The sequence below is a fragment of the Microchirus variegatus genome, assembly GCF_963457635.1.
Source record: "Microchirus variegatus genome assembly, chromosome: 23".
Taxonomy (NCBI): domain Eukaryota; kingdom Metazoa; phylum Chordata; class Actinopteri; order Pleuronectiformes; family Soleidae; genus Microchirus; species Microchirus variegatus.
The window spans coordinates 2049784-2065241 of NC_139824.1; the positions used below are offsets into that span (position 1 = coordinate 2049784).

At 39.2% G+C, this 15458-nt stretch overlaps 1 protein-coding gene across 1 annotated transcript in view; it reads right to left on the bottom strand.

Moving 5' to 3' along the window:
• LOC310944064 (phosphatidylinositol 4-kinase alpha-like) overlaps positions 1-13498 on the bottom strand; it is a 131998-nt gene extending 118500 nt beyond the window's left edge. The window contains exon 1 of the mRNA XM_083909771.1: positions 13387-13498. Coding sequence (XP_083765897.1) covers positions 13387-13485 — 99 coding nt within the window. The 5' untranslated portion in view covers positions 13486-13498. The remainder of the gene's footprint in view (positions 1-13386) is intronic.
• Between the last annotated feature and the right edge of the window lie 1960 nt (positions 13499-15458).

The following is a 15458-nucleotide window of genomic DNA, read 5'->3' on the forward strand; positions in this document are numbered from 1 at the left end:
CAGTGTCTCCTGAAACATGCTATGGTCATTGTTAACCACTGTTCCAAAAAGAAGAGTCATGTCTGGAAATCTCTCTCCAATCAGTTGCTCAGCACGACATCGGTCTTGCTCTGATGAAAATGGGTCAGAGCCAAAGGCAGATACCAAGTCAGGGAGGCCTCCAACTCCTGCCTCAGCAGCATTGGGCAGCAGCTCTGGGGAAATTATTGCAGGACAATTGCTAGCTGCAAGTTGGTTTGGTATCCTCTGCCTAAAATGGGTAAAGATTTTTTTTTTCTTTGCCAGTTGTTTTAAGACTCCATACAATTATCATACGTTACCTGGTATCCTGTGGGCATTCCAGGACTGCACAACTCTGCCATGTCCAATCTGACTCACTTGACATGCAAGGTTTGAGACACAAAGCCTGGTTATCCTGCACGTCAAGTACCTCCTGATCCAGCAGGTGAACCAGGGCCTGTTTTAGGGGATAGTTCACCCGATTATTGACCTCTGGCCAAATTCTTTCCATTCGAAGGTTCTGTTTAAACAAAAGAAAAACTTTAAAAGAGTGTTTGAAAACACTTCAGATCAGAAAACATTTTACAACCCCAAATCAGGAAAAGTTGGTTTGGTGTGTGTATAAGCAGACCACAGTGATTTGTAAATGCCGTTTGATCTTTAATTTCGTTTGACCACTACACCAACCGTGGGCCTACACCAACCGTGGGCCGTACTACTTACCCTCACTTATATTTTGGAAAAATCCAAAAGACAGCCTAGTTGCTGCTTTTAATTAATCATGTCAACTCTAATCATGTGATCACCAACCAGTGGTGGAATGTAACAAAGTATTTGTACTTTGTTACTGTACTTAAGTACATTTTTCACATATGTGTACTTTACTTAAGTAGAATAAATAGTGCATACTTTTTACTTCTACTCCGCTACATTTTCACAATACGTTTCATTACATTTTCTGATAAGTTCTGGACTCCGGACCCGTTCTTTCTCTCCACCCTCGCACAGCGCCGCGCAGTCGTGTCCGTCAGCCCTGGGAGCGGGTACGACGGGGACGCTGAGCTGCGGACGGGCAGAGAGGGGCCCGGGGAAGCACTAATCCTCCGGGTGCAGACGTAGTGGCCCAGACGAGAGTCAGGGGAGAGAGCGCCGCCAGAGCGATGGGAAGTGGGAGTGCGGAGGAGACCCGCGAGGAGCCTCCTTTTCCACCCACCTCCGCATTTGTACGACTCTTCTGTCCGAGACAGTCACATAGCTTTGTATTCATGGAAGGAGATTGTTACAAAGTTACAATAAGACGATGATTTTGACCATAGGACATGAAAAAAAAAAAGAGGGATGGCTTTGTGAAGGACGAAAGACGAGCAATATGCGATATGCAGAAAGTTGTTTACTAGTGTTGCTAGGCAGCGGACGTTTATCCGGCAGCACAAGTTGAATATTTTTGGTTGTACGCCCCCTGCCATTGTGGCGAATACTGCAACAAACAACATGGTGAGTATAAAACGCCTCCTTGTGTGCACGTAGGGCGCGCGCCCTCTGCGGAGCCCTGCACCACATCACACGCACGAGTATAAACAAGGTTCAACGTGAGCTTATGACCCGCGGCCGTTCCTGTCAGATTAAAACTCATGCACTGAATCAAAAATGTTTACATCCTTTAACATATAGTAATTAACAATATTGTTACAATGTTAAAATAGTTAATGTACAGCAATCGACATTAAATATTTGTGTTGCAGTTAAATAAATCTTTTAAAGATGTAAAACTAGACTACTTTGTTGGTTTGGCTATTGTTGATATATAACACATTAAGCACATTACATTAATCTAAAACTTAATTAAAATGCCACAGTCTGTTTTTTTTTTTTTAGAATATAGACATTAAGAGAATTAATCATTATGCAAGTACTTTTACTTTTAATACTTAAAAGGAACCCCGGCTATAAGACTTGTAGTTCTTAAAAGGGTTAGTATCAGTTATAATAAATTGATATAAAAACCTTCTTGATGTCTTCGTTTTTATAAAATTTGTAAAAATAGTTTAACTCGTAGGTCGCCATTGTTGTTAACATCGCAATGCACTCTGGGTAGTGACGTATAAAGGTTGTACTGGGGGCTTCGGGACCCTGTTGTGACTGTTCAGCATAAACATGTCATCTGTTCAGCCTTTTCAATTTGAACCCGAGCGAAACATACAGGAGGAGGACAGCACTGACAATGTTTCACAAAACGAGCATCAAAATGAAGCGCAAGAAAGACGGGATGAGGCGAGAGTGGGACAAAACCTGTGGCAACTGCGTCTCCATATATGGATATACAGTGAAGCGGCGACTGCAGACGCGGGTTGTCTGCTCAGCGTCTCTTGTCTCTGCCGCTTTTTAACGCGAATTTCACTCGCTTCACGCGGGCGTTTAGGCTCCATATGTGGGAGAATTGTCGGACAGGCATTTGGTTTAAGTCTCCGTTTGTATCCACCCGCTCCGGTGAGGTCTTTTAGCAGCTGTGGTCGACTTTCGATTGGCTTTTATCGAAAGGCAACAAGGGAAGTGCAGTGAGTTTACACAGCTTTCCCACTGACAAGAAGAGGAGAAAGGAGTGGGAAGATGCCTGTGGAAGGACACAACTTCCTAAAGATCCGCGGCTGTGTTCTCGACATTTTTCGCCAGAAGCATTTGAGGCTTTTAGTCGACTACAGCTGCTAAAAGACCTCACCGGAGCGGGTGGATACAAACGGAGACTTAAACCAAATGCCTGTCTGACAATTCTCCCACGCTGGATGCTCTCCTGAGCAGACAACCCGCGTCTGCAGTAGCCGCTTCACTGTATATCCATATATGGAGACGCAGTTGCCGCACATACACCACAGGTTTTGTCCCACTCTCGCCTCATCCCGTCTTTCTTGCGCTTCATTTTGATGCTCGTTTTGTGAAACATTGTCAGTGCTGTCCTCCTCCTGTATGTTTCGCTCGGGTTCAAATTGAAAAGGCTGAACAGATACAACAGGGTCCCGAAGCCCCCAGTACAACCTTTATACGTCACTACCCAGAGTGCATTGCGACGTTAACAACAATGGCGACCTACGAGTTAAACTATTTTTACAAATTGTATAAAAACAAAGACATCAAGAAGGTTTTTTATATCAATTTATTATAACTGATACTAACATTTATCTTTTAAGAACTACAAGTCTTATAGCCGGGGTTCCTTTTAAAGTACGTTTAAAATCAGGTACTTTTTACCCTTACTTAAAGGGACAATATGTAGTATTTATGGGTTTATATTATCGTAGTGTTTCAAAAAGTCATTTTAAATAACATGGTCGCGGGCCGCGGTCCCATAGCCACTGTTAGCAGCGAGACGCCATGTTTCTGCCGGAGCCTGTAAGGACAAACGCGAGAGAACAAATCAAGCGTCTCTTTACTTGTAGCGGAAGTCCCGCCTCCACTCTCTCCGCTTCGTCTGCTACGGCCGCGGTAGCTCGCCCTCTCCCTCACCTCACGAACCTCATCTGCTGACACGGCGAAAGACGACGAGGACGACATTTGACCAGCTGCGGATACCGTAGCGCTCAGGGAAGGGAGGGGGTGAGCAGAGCAGCAGGTCTTTGTTGTAAATTTCAGCCTCTCCTCTAGATGTCACTATAAACTACTTACTTCCCCTTTAAGTAGGGTTGTCATTTTGGCACTTCTACTTTTACTAAAGTAAATATTTTTCTCTGGTTATTTGTACTTTTACTTAAGTGCTGAGATTCAGTACTTCTTCCACCACTGTCACTAAACTAATCATGTCAGCAAGAAGTAACTATTCATGTCAACACTAATCTCGGTCTTAATGATTTTTGAATGTGTGGTATATTGATGTGTTTTGTAGTTATTGTATTGCAATGTTTGTATTGGTGGGTACTTGTTTTTATCTGTACCTTCCCAGGGACTGCAGATGTTAACTAACTCATAGCTAAATCTGGTATACATTATCTCTTCTCATTTGAGATTAAAATATTTTGGCATGGTCCTTGTTTAATAGATGAATTAAATTAAATTAAATTAAATTAAATTAAATTAAATTAAATTAAATTAAATTAATCTTACTTAATATCTTTATATGTAATCAGTACGAAAAAATTCACCCTTGATGAAGTTGTCTGCACATAAGGTAGCCTGCTGATGTTATGTCTGTGTTGAGACAGCTTTTCTTGCATGTACAGGGTCAAATAAAACTCCCTGCCATGATCCACTCTGATTTGGTCACACATTCCATAGTTGGCAACTGCCAAATAACAAGGTTATTGTTGACTGGCATTGTAGATTCAGCAACAATTTTTCTGCTAAATCCATCGATAGCCAAGACATGTGTCACTCCAAACATTCCCAGCTTCTCATTTTGGTCGAGGTGGAGTTTGTGGCAAGTATATTCTGCGTGGTAAGGAACTGGATTTAGATTGCGTGCACCCTAAAACAAGTATAATTCAATTAATGCAAAGTATTTTAACATTAAAGCTAAATGTTAAAATTATTTACAAACTTAATACATGTATGTACTATTGTAATACTTAAAGTATAAATGTAAAATTTCATGAGTTCACTGACTTCAAAAATCATCTTTTTGTTCTCTAATATAATTAATGTAGGTCACTTACCTGACGACGCAGCTCATTATATGGCTGGTGCACCCCTCTAAGAATCCTTCCCACTCCAGGTTCTCCTGCCCTAACCCCGACTGATGACAGGTATCCTGTCATGAATTTTCGTCCATAAGATGGACCCGTCTGTCAAGACAAAAAAAATGCCAACTTGATTTAAACATTGTAGAATCAGAGAAGAAAACAAAACATTCCGTGATCAATCACCATAAAGTTAGGGGCAAACGGACTGAAAGCAATATGCTTATCGCGTACTGCAGGCGTCTGAAATGTCAACACCACAGAACCAGCAGTGTTTTAGGAAAATTAAGTTATTTGTTTACATTATTCCTCCATAGTGACACAGAGGAGTCTCAGCACACAGGCACACATTCAGCCTCACACTGGCGCTGATACGCTGCTCTCCTCTCTCCCCATAGTTGCGACAGAACATATAACTCAGTTTTGCAGAACTAAGTTGATAAATAAGAGTGAGAATAACTGACTTGGTCCGAGGTGCAGCCAGCGAGCAGCATGCAAAGCCGAGCGATCAGCTAACAGGCATAAAACCCAATGCCCCCCGGCGCATTTGTAAATACGCCTATATGTTTGTCAATGTTAAAATGTGAACACTTACCTTATCAATTGATGACAGGATTGCCATTTCAAGTTCTGCGTCTGACACTTGTCCTTTTCGCCTGAGTTGGTGTTGAGCACAGAATCTTCTCACTGACATTTCTCGGGACACCCAACTGCTGCAGCAAGGTGGAATTCTCGGCATGCGTTTTGCCATCATCAAAAAAATGCTCAATCATGCCAGAATACTCCTCCAGTCCGGCCAGACTTCTCCTTGGGTTAGTTTTGCAGGTCCTATGATACGGTTCTAGTAAAGGTTTATTTTTGTATATGTGTTCTGGAAAAGTTTAAATAAAATTTTATAAAAAATTTAAAAAAGTTCTAGTAAAGGTCACTTCCGGGTCACGTAACTTGCATTTATCAAAATGGGATTAAACGAAAAACGCTCGTTATCCGTTTTTTCCATTTTTCATTTCTGCACAAAATCGGATATTGGAAAAACAAGTCGTTCATTCGTTTTTCAAAGTAAAACCAGAAATAAAAAAAACGAAAAAAAGACTTGTTTTCTAAATATTTCTTTTCAAAATCAAAATGAAAAAAATAGATAACGACTTGTTTTTCCAACTTCCGACTGCAAAACAAACCAAAGAAGAAGAAGTATGGCCGGACTGGAGGATTATTCTGGCATGATTTGGCAACTTTTTATAACCAAGTATTAGGGCTAAGTGTTAAGAGTATAAGAGTATATAAGAGTAGCGTGACTCCGTTAAGGTGGTGGAGCAGTGCGCATATGCGAGCGTAAGGTGTGCACCCCAGAGAAAAGGGTGAAATATATGTATTCAAGGTTATATTTGATACAGTTTTGTTCACAACATATTACCAACACAAAAATAGGTAAATTAACTAATGGCCAAGACCGCAGACCTCAATCGCTCGCACTCGCTCAATCGCTCTTTCTCTCCCCCTCCCGCCCTGTGCCATGCTCTCTGCTCTCACTAGTTTAAGGGTCAATGACAAATAAAGCTTCTAAAAAGGTATTTTTTTTAAGTATTTTCAAAATGGATGTAATGCATATTTTTCAGTCCAGAACAATGTGTTTGAACATTTCTCATATATTGAATAACTATTTTAACAAATTTTTTAACAGTATCTTTAACTTCACAACAAAACAAATGTCAGGTGGCACAACCAACTATTTATAATATTTAATATTTATTTTAAAATTAATTATTTGGCAACTGTACCTTAAGGTGTCTACACTAGATAAACATTACATTGTGGGGGTTTTTTTGGTTTAAATTGGTTGCACCACTTGACAAATATTGTCAACATAAAATTATGCCCGAGTACTTTATTTTGAGTTTACCATTATTAAAATAACATTTTTAATAGTTTTCTTAGTCTGCTCACTTGCTCGGACAGCTGCATCACCTGATATCTTAGGGGTTTGAGAAGCTAAAACTATTATAATATAATTATTTGAACTTACTGAAAAATTTATGAAAATTAATAGGTTTTATAGAATAAAGTGATAGATGTCATGAAAAGAATACATTTTGGTTTTTTTATATAATGGACTTGGACACAAAAATATGCACGTCATGTCATTGACCCTTAAATATACAACAAACAAATGCTGAGTGCTGATAAAGAGTTTTGTGCAAGCAATGTAAGGTCCCGACTCTTGTCCCAAATATGACAGGCTTCATTCAGTGATTGAAACAAATATATTAACATTAATGAAAGGTTTACGTGCAGTGCGTTGAAGTGTATTAGACACTTTAGCACAGCAAATATGTTACTATAATTCTGTGAGTTCACATACTCTGGCGACTACTCTGGTGACTGGAGTTTATAATGCCCTGCAATTAAGTTTTACGACGGATGTCTGCTTAGATGGATCATCGGTTGACCATAAAGTGGATGTTTAGGTTTGGCATTGGTCCTCGCATTTGTCCTTTGATGTGCTCCCTAGAGGAGACTGGAGGTTTAATGGCTAACCAAGGGCATAGGATGATGTAGGAGGAGCAGGTAATCTTTATTAAGTGTGGTTGTGCTCAGGAGAAGTTCGAGCTTTTTAGGAATCTGGCCGATGCTCTCCCAGGCGATCTGCAGCGCCTGGAATTGACACTTGACTTGTTACAGAATAAAGATCTCTTTGTTTGGTGAAAAGTCTTGTGTCACGGAGTCTCATTCTACATCATCCTCTCATCACCTGGTGTTCTGAACAAGAAGGAAGCCTGACTAAACGACAGCGTGCCCACTGCCAAAGCAGAAAGCAGCAGGATTCACATTCGAATATTAATCTTAACTCCAGAAAAAATCCAGAGTCGGGATAAATGTGTTGTTGATTGGTTAATACAGGATACACATTATTCCTATCATTATTTCAGAGAGATTCTTATTTTTATTTTATTTTTGTACCACTGACACTTGTTAAAGAGAGATTACGTTAGGCCTAATAAAGCATGTCGAGTCTTTGGTTATACAGTAGAGAGATATTATTTTGTTGTAGATTAATTTTTAACTGTAAAACATAATTTTCTATTGATAAAGGAAACCTGTTACGTTTCAGATACACGTTATGAACAGCACAACATAACATTAGCTTAGGTAATGCCCAGGTAATTTAAAGTTTATTTGAAGATGTGTATTTGGCTGTATTCAGTATAGACTAGTTTAGTCATTTAACTTATATCTTTAATTTGTTGTTTTGTCCTAGTGATTCTGCAAGATCCTGTTTTCAATTCTTATTTTCAATTCATGTACCGGAAACCTTGTAGTAAGTATAGTAGTATTGTATAGTATTTAGAAAACATTCAGTTTGAAATAGTCATAATTTCACATTTCAAAATTCATGTCGTCGTCGTTGTCAGCCCCACCCTGCCCCATGGTTTAAAAAAATCCTGGAGGACACCCTGAATACTGTTTAATCTCTGAGCTAATAGATGTATTATTTAATTACACTTATTGGAAAGATGTATCCACTAAAATAACAAAAACCGATGTGCTTGGAATCAGCACATCTTTCACATGTCTTTTTTTCCGTGTTTTTTTTTAGACGGATGGGTTATATAGGGATGATGCTATCTTCTTATCCATATCTTTCTGGCAGCAAGTAACACGGCCGTCCCAAGCCTCCATGGGGCCCTAAGCAACATTTGATTTTGGGGCCCTGGCCCTGTTACTGCCAATAAAAATAATTAATGATTATTGATCATCCACACACCTACTATACTAAACTATTCTCACGAATACCAATGCACTTGTAAAACTAAATGTGGGAACTTTTTGTTGTACTTAGATTGTAATCCTCAGTGATTAATTCATGGAAGCAGACACCAGATTTGCCAACTTACAGAAAAATCTTTCAATTAATATTTAGCAAAGTCAGCAACTCCCCCTACTGGTGACACAGAGAATCAAAACATAATACAATACATAAAACCTTAAAGCTCAAACAGAGTGGTCCTGTTGCACATATATTTTAGTTATGGAGGTCTACTTACATACATTAACTTGTTTTTATGGTCAAAAACCTCCTAGTTGCTGTAAACGAGTCGATAGAAATCTGTCTTTTCTGACGCTGTCCTGAGCCGCGATATTTCAGACATAAATCTCACCCCCAGAAGACAGACTGTTGTGATTGGCCAGCCAGCGTAAGGCCTTCCCAACTGTCTTGTGATTGGCCAATACCCCGAAGTGACATAATCAGAAGCACAGCTCCCCCCTGGAACGGTGGATGCTACTCATTAACAAAACATTGTTTTAACGATGTTTAAAAATAGTTTCGTCACGACTCCCCGCCGCAGTCCCTTTTATGACTTTGACCCGGAGTCAGACCCGGAGTCAGAAGACACTGACGCTCGTAAAACACCTCCACAACGGACGTAATTCTTCTTTTTTTCCTGTTTATAAAGTGTCTGTATGTGTAATGATGGTGGAAGCTTCGGCCATTGTGTCTCTTTGGGAAAACAAATGTGTCCTCTAGAGGCAGTGGTCCTCTCAAAACCTCTTTAGTCCTTTCAGAGTCTGACAGGAATGAGGGACACTCCGCTCGGTCAACTGGAGCTGTTGATCCCTGCTCCAAACTGGATGTTGATGACAAGACCTCCATGACCGAAGGACCTATAGGGAAATTAAAATAATATTTTTGGATGAAATTATCAATCTCAGAATATTCCGCAGTACACTGAGTAATTATTAAGGCTGTTTTGTTGTTAATTTACCAGGTACAGCTGATACAGAAGGTAAAGTAGATAGAGATGGACCTAAGATGAAAAACAAAAGCTAGCCTTGTTACAGCCATATTACACTTGAAAATGATGCAGCTTATTTTCTAAATAAAAAAATCTAAATCTATAGCTTGTAATAAGAAAACAAACTGCCAGTGGAAGAACTGAAAATGAGAAGTTTTGAAATAATGTCCCTTGTCATATGATTATATCTTATATATTATTATTAGATTATTATTATTATTCATTACATTTCTAGAGTGCTTTTCTAGACACCCAATGCGCTTTACAAATTGGCCATTATTAATTAACACATTCTCATCTTATAGTAAACAAATATTAATCTCAGTATGTTCTGCAGTGAACTGAGCAATTAAAGGCTGTTTTGTAGTTAACTTACCAGGTAGAGCTGAGGGTGCAGAGAGGACAGTGGGCACAGTAGGAGCAGAGGATCCAGATGGACCTGAGATGAAAAACATATCCCTTGTCATATGATTTTTTTCTTGTATTAGTATATCTTAATGAGATAATTTGACTAGAAATTAAATAAACTGTATATAGTGACAGTTTTTGATAACCTGATTCATCAGCCTTGGCTGCTCCTGAGGAGGTGGATTGCCCCTGGGCCGAGTCAGTGCCTCCAAAATATTTTAACAGTGCTGCTGGGGAAGTATCATATAAAATATTAGTATATTAGGGAGATAAAATGAATATGTGTATTTACTCACATAATCTGCAGCAAACAATTGCAAACAACATACCTCAAACTATAAGTTAACTTAATTAATGAATGAATGAATTAATTAATTAATTCATGAATTAATGAACACCATATTCATTAATTATAAACCATATTGCTAGCAAACGCCACCGCGTTTGTAATTACGTTAGTTATTAAACATTTGCTATCACAAACGTTGTTCTGGTGCCAAAAAGCGACCCAGAATGACATATATACACTGAGAATCAACATATTCAAAGTATTACACAAACACAAACAAGTTAGCTTGAATAGTAAGCTATCCAACCTTGTCAGACGTTTTGAACTCATGTTAGCAAGCAAATTTGCTAATATAGGCTAACGTACTTGAAACAAAATATCAACAAATGTTACATTACCAAGAGACATAACTTTATCTTGACGTTTTTCTCCTCCTCCTCTTTCTTCTTTCTGCCCCTGAAGGATAAGTCCATTTTTGCGACATTTTCCTGCTCACTGTGCACTGCTCGGTCAGGTACACTGCACACTAGCTGAGCTCTGACATTTCGAGCAGAGAGGAAGAAGGAAACTACACTTTTTGATAGGGTTTTTTTTGTACAAGAATTTAAATTTAATGATGTATGAATCATCATCACTCACACATGGAAAAAAAGAATGAATTACTTTTCTTTCTTTTTTTTGTTATTTGCTCTTGGGGGCCATCTAGTGGTCACAAGGCTCTAAGCAGTGGCTTAGTTCGCTTATGCCACGTGTCAAACTCAAGGCCCGCCATGTCATTTTATGTGTCCCGCGACTCGCCGCGAGTGATTAATTGGTCTTAAAATCTGTGTTAAAATAGGTCTATGCTGCTTTAAGGTGTGCGTTTGCCATAAACTGCATTTCCCACAATGCATGGTGACTGCGCTACCCGCAAAGTGATGGCATCCTGCCACTAGATTGCAGTGTATCATTGTATATGCATCATGCAACAAGTGAAATTGAGATTGAGACTGTGATCACAGCAGAATGTGTTCACAAAAGCCATAACAAAAAGATGTGGCAGTGAAAGCTACTTTTATTGGGGCTGAAGAAATTACCCCAGCTTCAAAGTCTTTTTCTGAGGGCGTGTTTTTGAAGCAATGTATGCCGAAGGTGTGTGAGCAGGTCTGCCCCGACGAGAAACAGACTTTTAAAACTGTTAATTTGTCAAGAAACACCATTGCGGACTGGGTTACATCTATCATGCATAATATTTGTAACTTGAATAAGTAATAAATACAGAAAGTTATTTCACAATATGATACAGAGTAGTTACCTTTAGTTTACATTATATTTGGTTACATTTAGTCACATTTATTCTGTATGACAGTTGCATCTGGCCCTTTGAGGGTAACCATTATGTTGATGTGGCCCTCAGTGAAAATGAGTTTGACACCCCTGGCTTATGCCTTGGGTCGGCCCTGAAAAACGGCATTACAAAACACTGGCTCCATGAACACAGTCTCGACTGAGAGGTTCTCACTTTATTGACTTGACTTGTTTTGGTTGACTGTTTACACCTACAAAAATACACTGGAGAAAAAAATGTGTTTATTTAGCCACAGAGGCTTCCCAATTTCCACATTCTTTGAATTACTTTTTCAAATTATTTTTGTCTCTCAATATTGCGGTGGCCTGGAAGTGCAAACCATTATTACAAAATGTGAAACACTTCTCAGGGCGATGGTGGCTCAGTGGGAGATCAAGTTGTCTTTCAACTCATAGGTTGAAAGACATAAAGGGTGCAGCTCCATTGTAGTGTAGTTCGATTCCCGGCTCCGCGAGTCTACAATACATGTAGACTCGCGGAGCCGGGAATCGAACCACACTGCAATGGAGCTGCACCCTTTATTATATCATCGGATGTTTCTGAGATCAATATTTCTTTCTTTTTTGAGTAGAACGACAGAATAAGTCCCCTTAAGCCCAGCATGGTATTGTTTTTGTTCAGCCAGCTGTTCAGAACAGAAATGTGCTCAGATAATTATCACAGAAGCCTTCAAAAAAAAAACAGTTTGTCTTTTTTGGCTTGAAATGGTAATCATTAAAAAACTTAATATCATCACTTGTTCACTGTAGTTGCTCATTCATTTTTTTGTCTGTCACCTGTGTCCTTGGGCAAAACACTTGACTCCTGACAGCTGTGCCGGCTGCGTGTGAGTGGGTATGAAAACTGAGTGACAGAAAATATGCTGCACATAGCTGCGCTGTATGAATGAGGGTGAATGGGTGAATGGCAAAAACTGTAGTGTACAGACAAAACATGAATCAACTTTTGTTAATTTCCTTAGGGATTTATAAAAGTGTTTGATTTGAAAATTGGTTTCCAAAAATATATTTGTCTCAAGCTCGTCTCAAGCTTTGTAAAAGTGTTACACATTTAGTCCACCATACTATTTCCTTCAGTTGATGTTTCTGTTTCTGCTTGTTTATTGTTTTTTTTGTTTTTTTTTTAATCTAAAAATAGTAATTATCATTCAATTACATGTTATAATATCAAATTTGAAAAAATATAAATTAAAACAACATAGAGCCCAGGGTTACTTCATTTGAATTGTTTTATCTGATCAACAACCCTAAACAGCAATATGAAGCTGCACAATAAGGCAATTCCAGGTGACAGACAAAAAAATGAATGAGCAACTACAGTGAACAAGCCATACCATTTCAAGCCAAAAAAGACAAACTGTTGCTCTGTTTTCAGGGATTTTTGAAGGCTTCTGTGATAATTATCTGAGCACATTTCTGTTCTGAACAGCTGGCTGAACAAAAACAATACCATGCTGGGCTTAAGGGGACTTATTCTGTCGTTCTCCTGAAAAAAGAAAGAAATATTGATCTCAGAAACATCTGATGATATAATAAAGGGTGCAGCTCCATTGCAGTGTAGTGACAAAATGGAAAAATAAACAAGAGTTTATTTAAACGAAAGGAGCGTTTACCACAGCAAGGAAATGAGGCAGCTTTCCTTGCTGTGGTAAACTCAGTATTAGCCTAAAGAGAGATTAGCTACCGGCTAAAAACAGCTAAGCTGAGCTATCTAAGTAGCTAAAATAGAATTCTACAAATTACCAACGTAGCGCAAGCAACATTTGACGTTGCTTCTGTTTTCAGCTTCACACAGACAAAGAAATTCCAAGCGACAAACTCCGTGACGCGTATCAGCTCGTCGTTGTTGTGGTTAGCTTGAGTCGTCGTGTATTTACATGGTTACCTTGTCTATCGGTGCCTGTCGGTGAGCCGCCAGTGACCGAGCCAAGGACAAGACGGTGCTGAAGTAAAAACCTCTGCTTCCTCCTCCATTGAGAGACATGTTTTAAGTTGACTGTGTCTGTTTAACGCCGCTGTACAAACACACACATCCTTTTCTCATTTGTCCAGTCCTGGAGGAGACTCGAGCCTGCACTGACAACTACGGCAAGCACAGAGGGCCAACGGCTTGTGGCAAGGTCACACAGCAAAAAAGCGACACGCAAAATACCTCTGCCTTATACCGCTCAAGCTAGTAATTCTTAACCTGGTCTTTAGTATTTCAATGTCAGTATCAATGTAATTTAAATAATCATTAACAAAGACTAAATGAGGTAATACTATGAGCACATGTATCAATTCCTTTCAATTTATTTGCATAGCCCCAAATCACAACATACGTTATCTCAAGGCACTGTATATAGTAAGGCAAAAACATTTACAATATTGTAGAGAGCAGAGAAACTGAACAATTTATTCATCCATCCATTCACACATCTTCTACCACGGGGTAGACCGTGGACAGTTCACCAGTCCATCACAGGGCCAATAATTCACACAATGGCAAGTTATCAGTGAGAGAAAAGGGGTGAAAGGAAAAATGGGGACATAGGAGAGATGGGGGACAGAAAAGGGGGAGAGAAAGTGAAAGAGGGATGTGAGGTAGAACCAGAACAGAGAGACGAGGAGGAGATAGACAGTTGTGTCAAGTTATAAGTTTAGGCAAGACAGTTCTGAATCAGTGATGACATGTTTATAGAACTACAATGTCATATATAAGGAGCCTGCTAGTGTTGTGTCGGTCACAAATGATTAGTTCGAAAGAAATTATCTTTTAAATGTGAACGAACTAAAAGGGATCACTTCATGAACTCATTCGTTCCTTTCTTAGTTCAGTTGAGCTCAGCAGCGAGTGTGGCGGCCGGGAGTTGAACTGCCACAACTGCCACGTTCTGTGAATCACTTGTGAAGTCGTTCGTCGACGCGGTCACTCACTCGTGAATCTCCGGCCAGCCAACGTGCGCCAAGCGGGGAGGGACTAGTAAGAAGAACTGTCTGCTGCTCTCACTCTCTCCTGGAGGATGTGATTTGTTCGCGCCGTCACTCACTGAGGAGAGGAGACACATAAGAGAGACTCACCAACAGCCGCAAGATTTAAAATAATCATAACATAGTGTATACGTGCATATTATTATTATCCTCTATGTGCCTCTAAAATAATACTAATACTGAAAATAAATATCATTTTACTTGTTTTATACATTTACTTTTTATTTTAAGTATTATTATCGTAATATACAGAAAGTTATTTAGCAATATATTACGGCGTAGTTACCTTCATTTTACATTTGGTTTGCATTTGGTTACATGTAGTTACATTTATTCTGTATGACAGTTACATCTGGCCCTTTGAGGGTAACCATTATGCTGATGTGGCCCTCAGTGAAGATGAGTTTGACACCCATGGCCTAAAGTATAAGTATGTCATTGTAAATATTGTTAATAATATTAATAAGTATTTTAAGTATGACATCTGTATGGTGTTTCTATGTGTGAATAAATAAATCAATTTAATTCCTACTTGGGCTGAACGTGTCAACGTTTGAAAGGTTTGAATATCTTGAAAAATGGAAGGTTTTAAGTCTATGTTTAAGTAAATACAGAGACGGTTTCTGCCTCCCCAACTGTCACTGGGATCTGGTTCTACAGGACAGAGAGGGCCCTGGTAACTGAATGCTCTGCCTCCCATTCTACTCTTACAGACTCTGGGAACGACAAGTGAGCCTGCATTTTGGGACTGAAGTGATCTGTTAGGATGATAGGGTAAAACTAGTTATTTCAGGTATGAAGGGGCATGATCATTAAGTGCTTTGTACATGATTTTAAATTTAATTCTAAACTGTACGGGGAGCCAGAAGTGAACACTGGAGTGATATGGTCTCTCTTTCTCTATCTAGCAACTATTATCTGGCATAGTTCCTCATGTAGTGTGTATTTATATCAAATCAGACAAATTAAAATCATGCAAAAATTAAA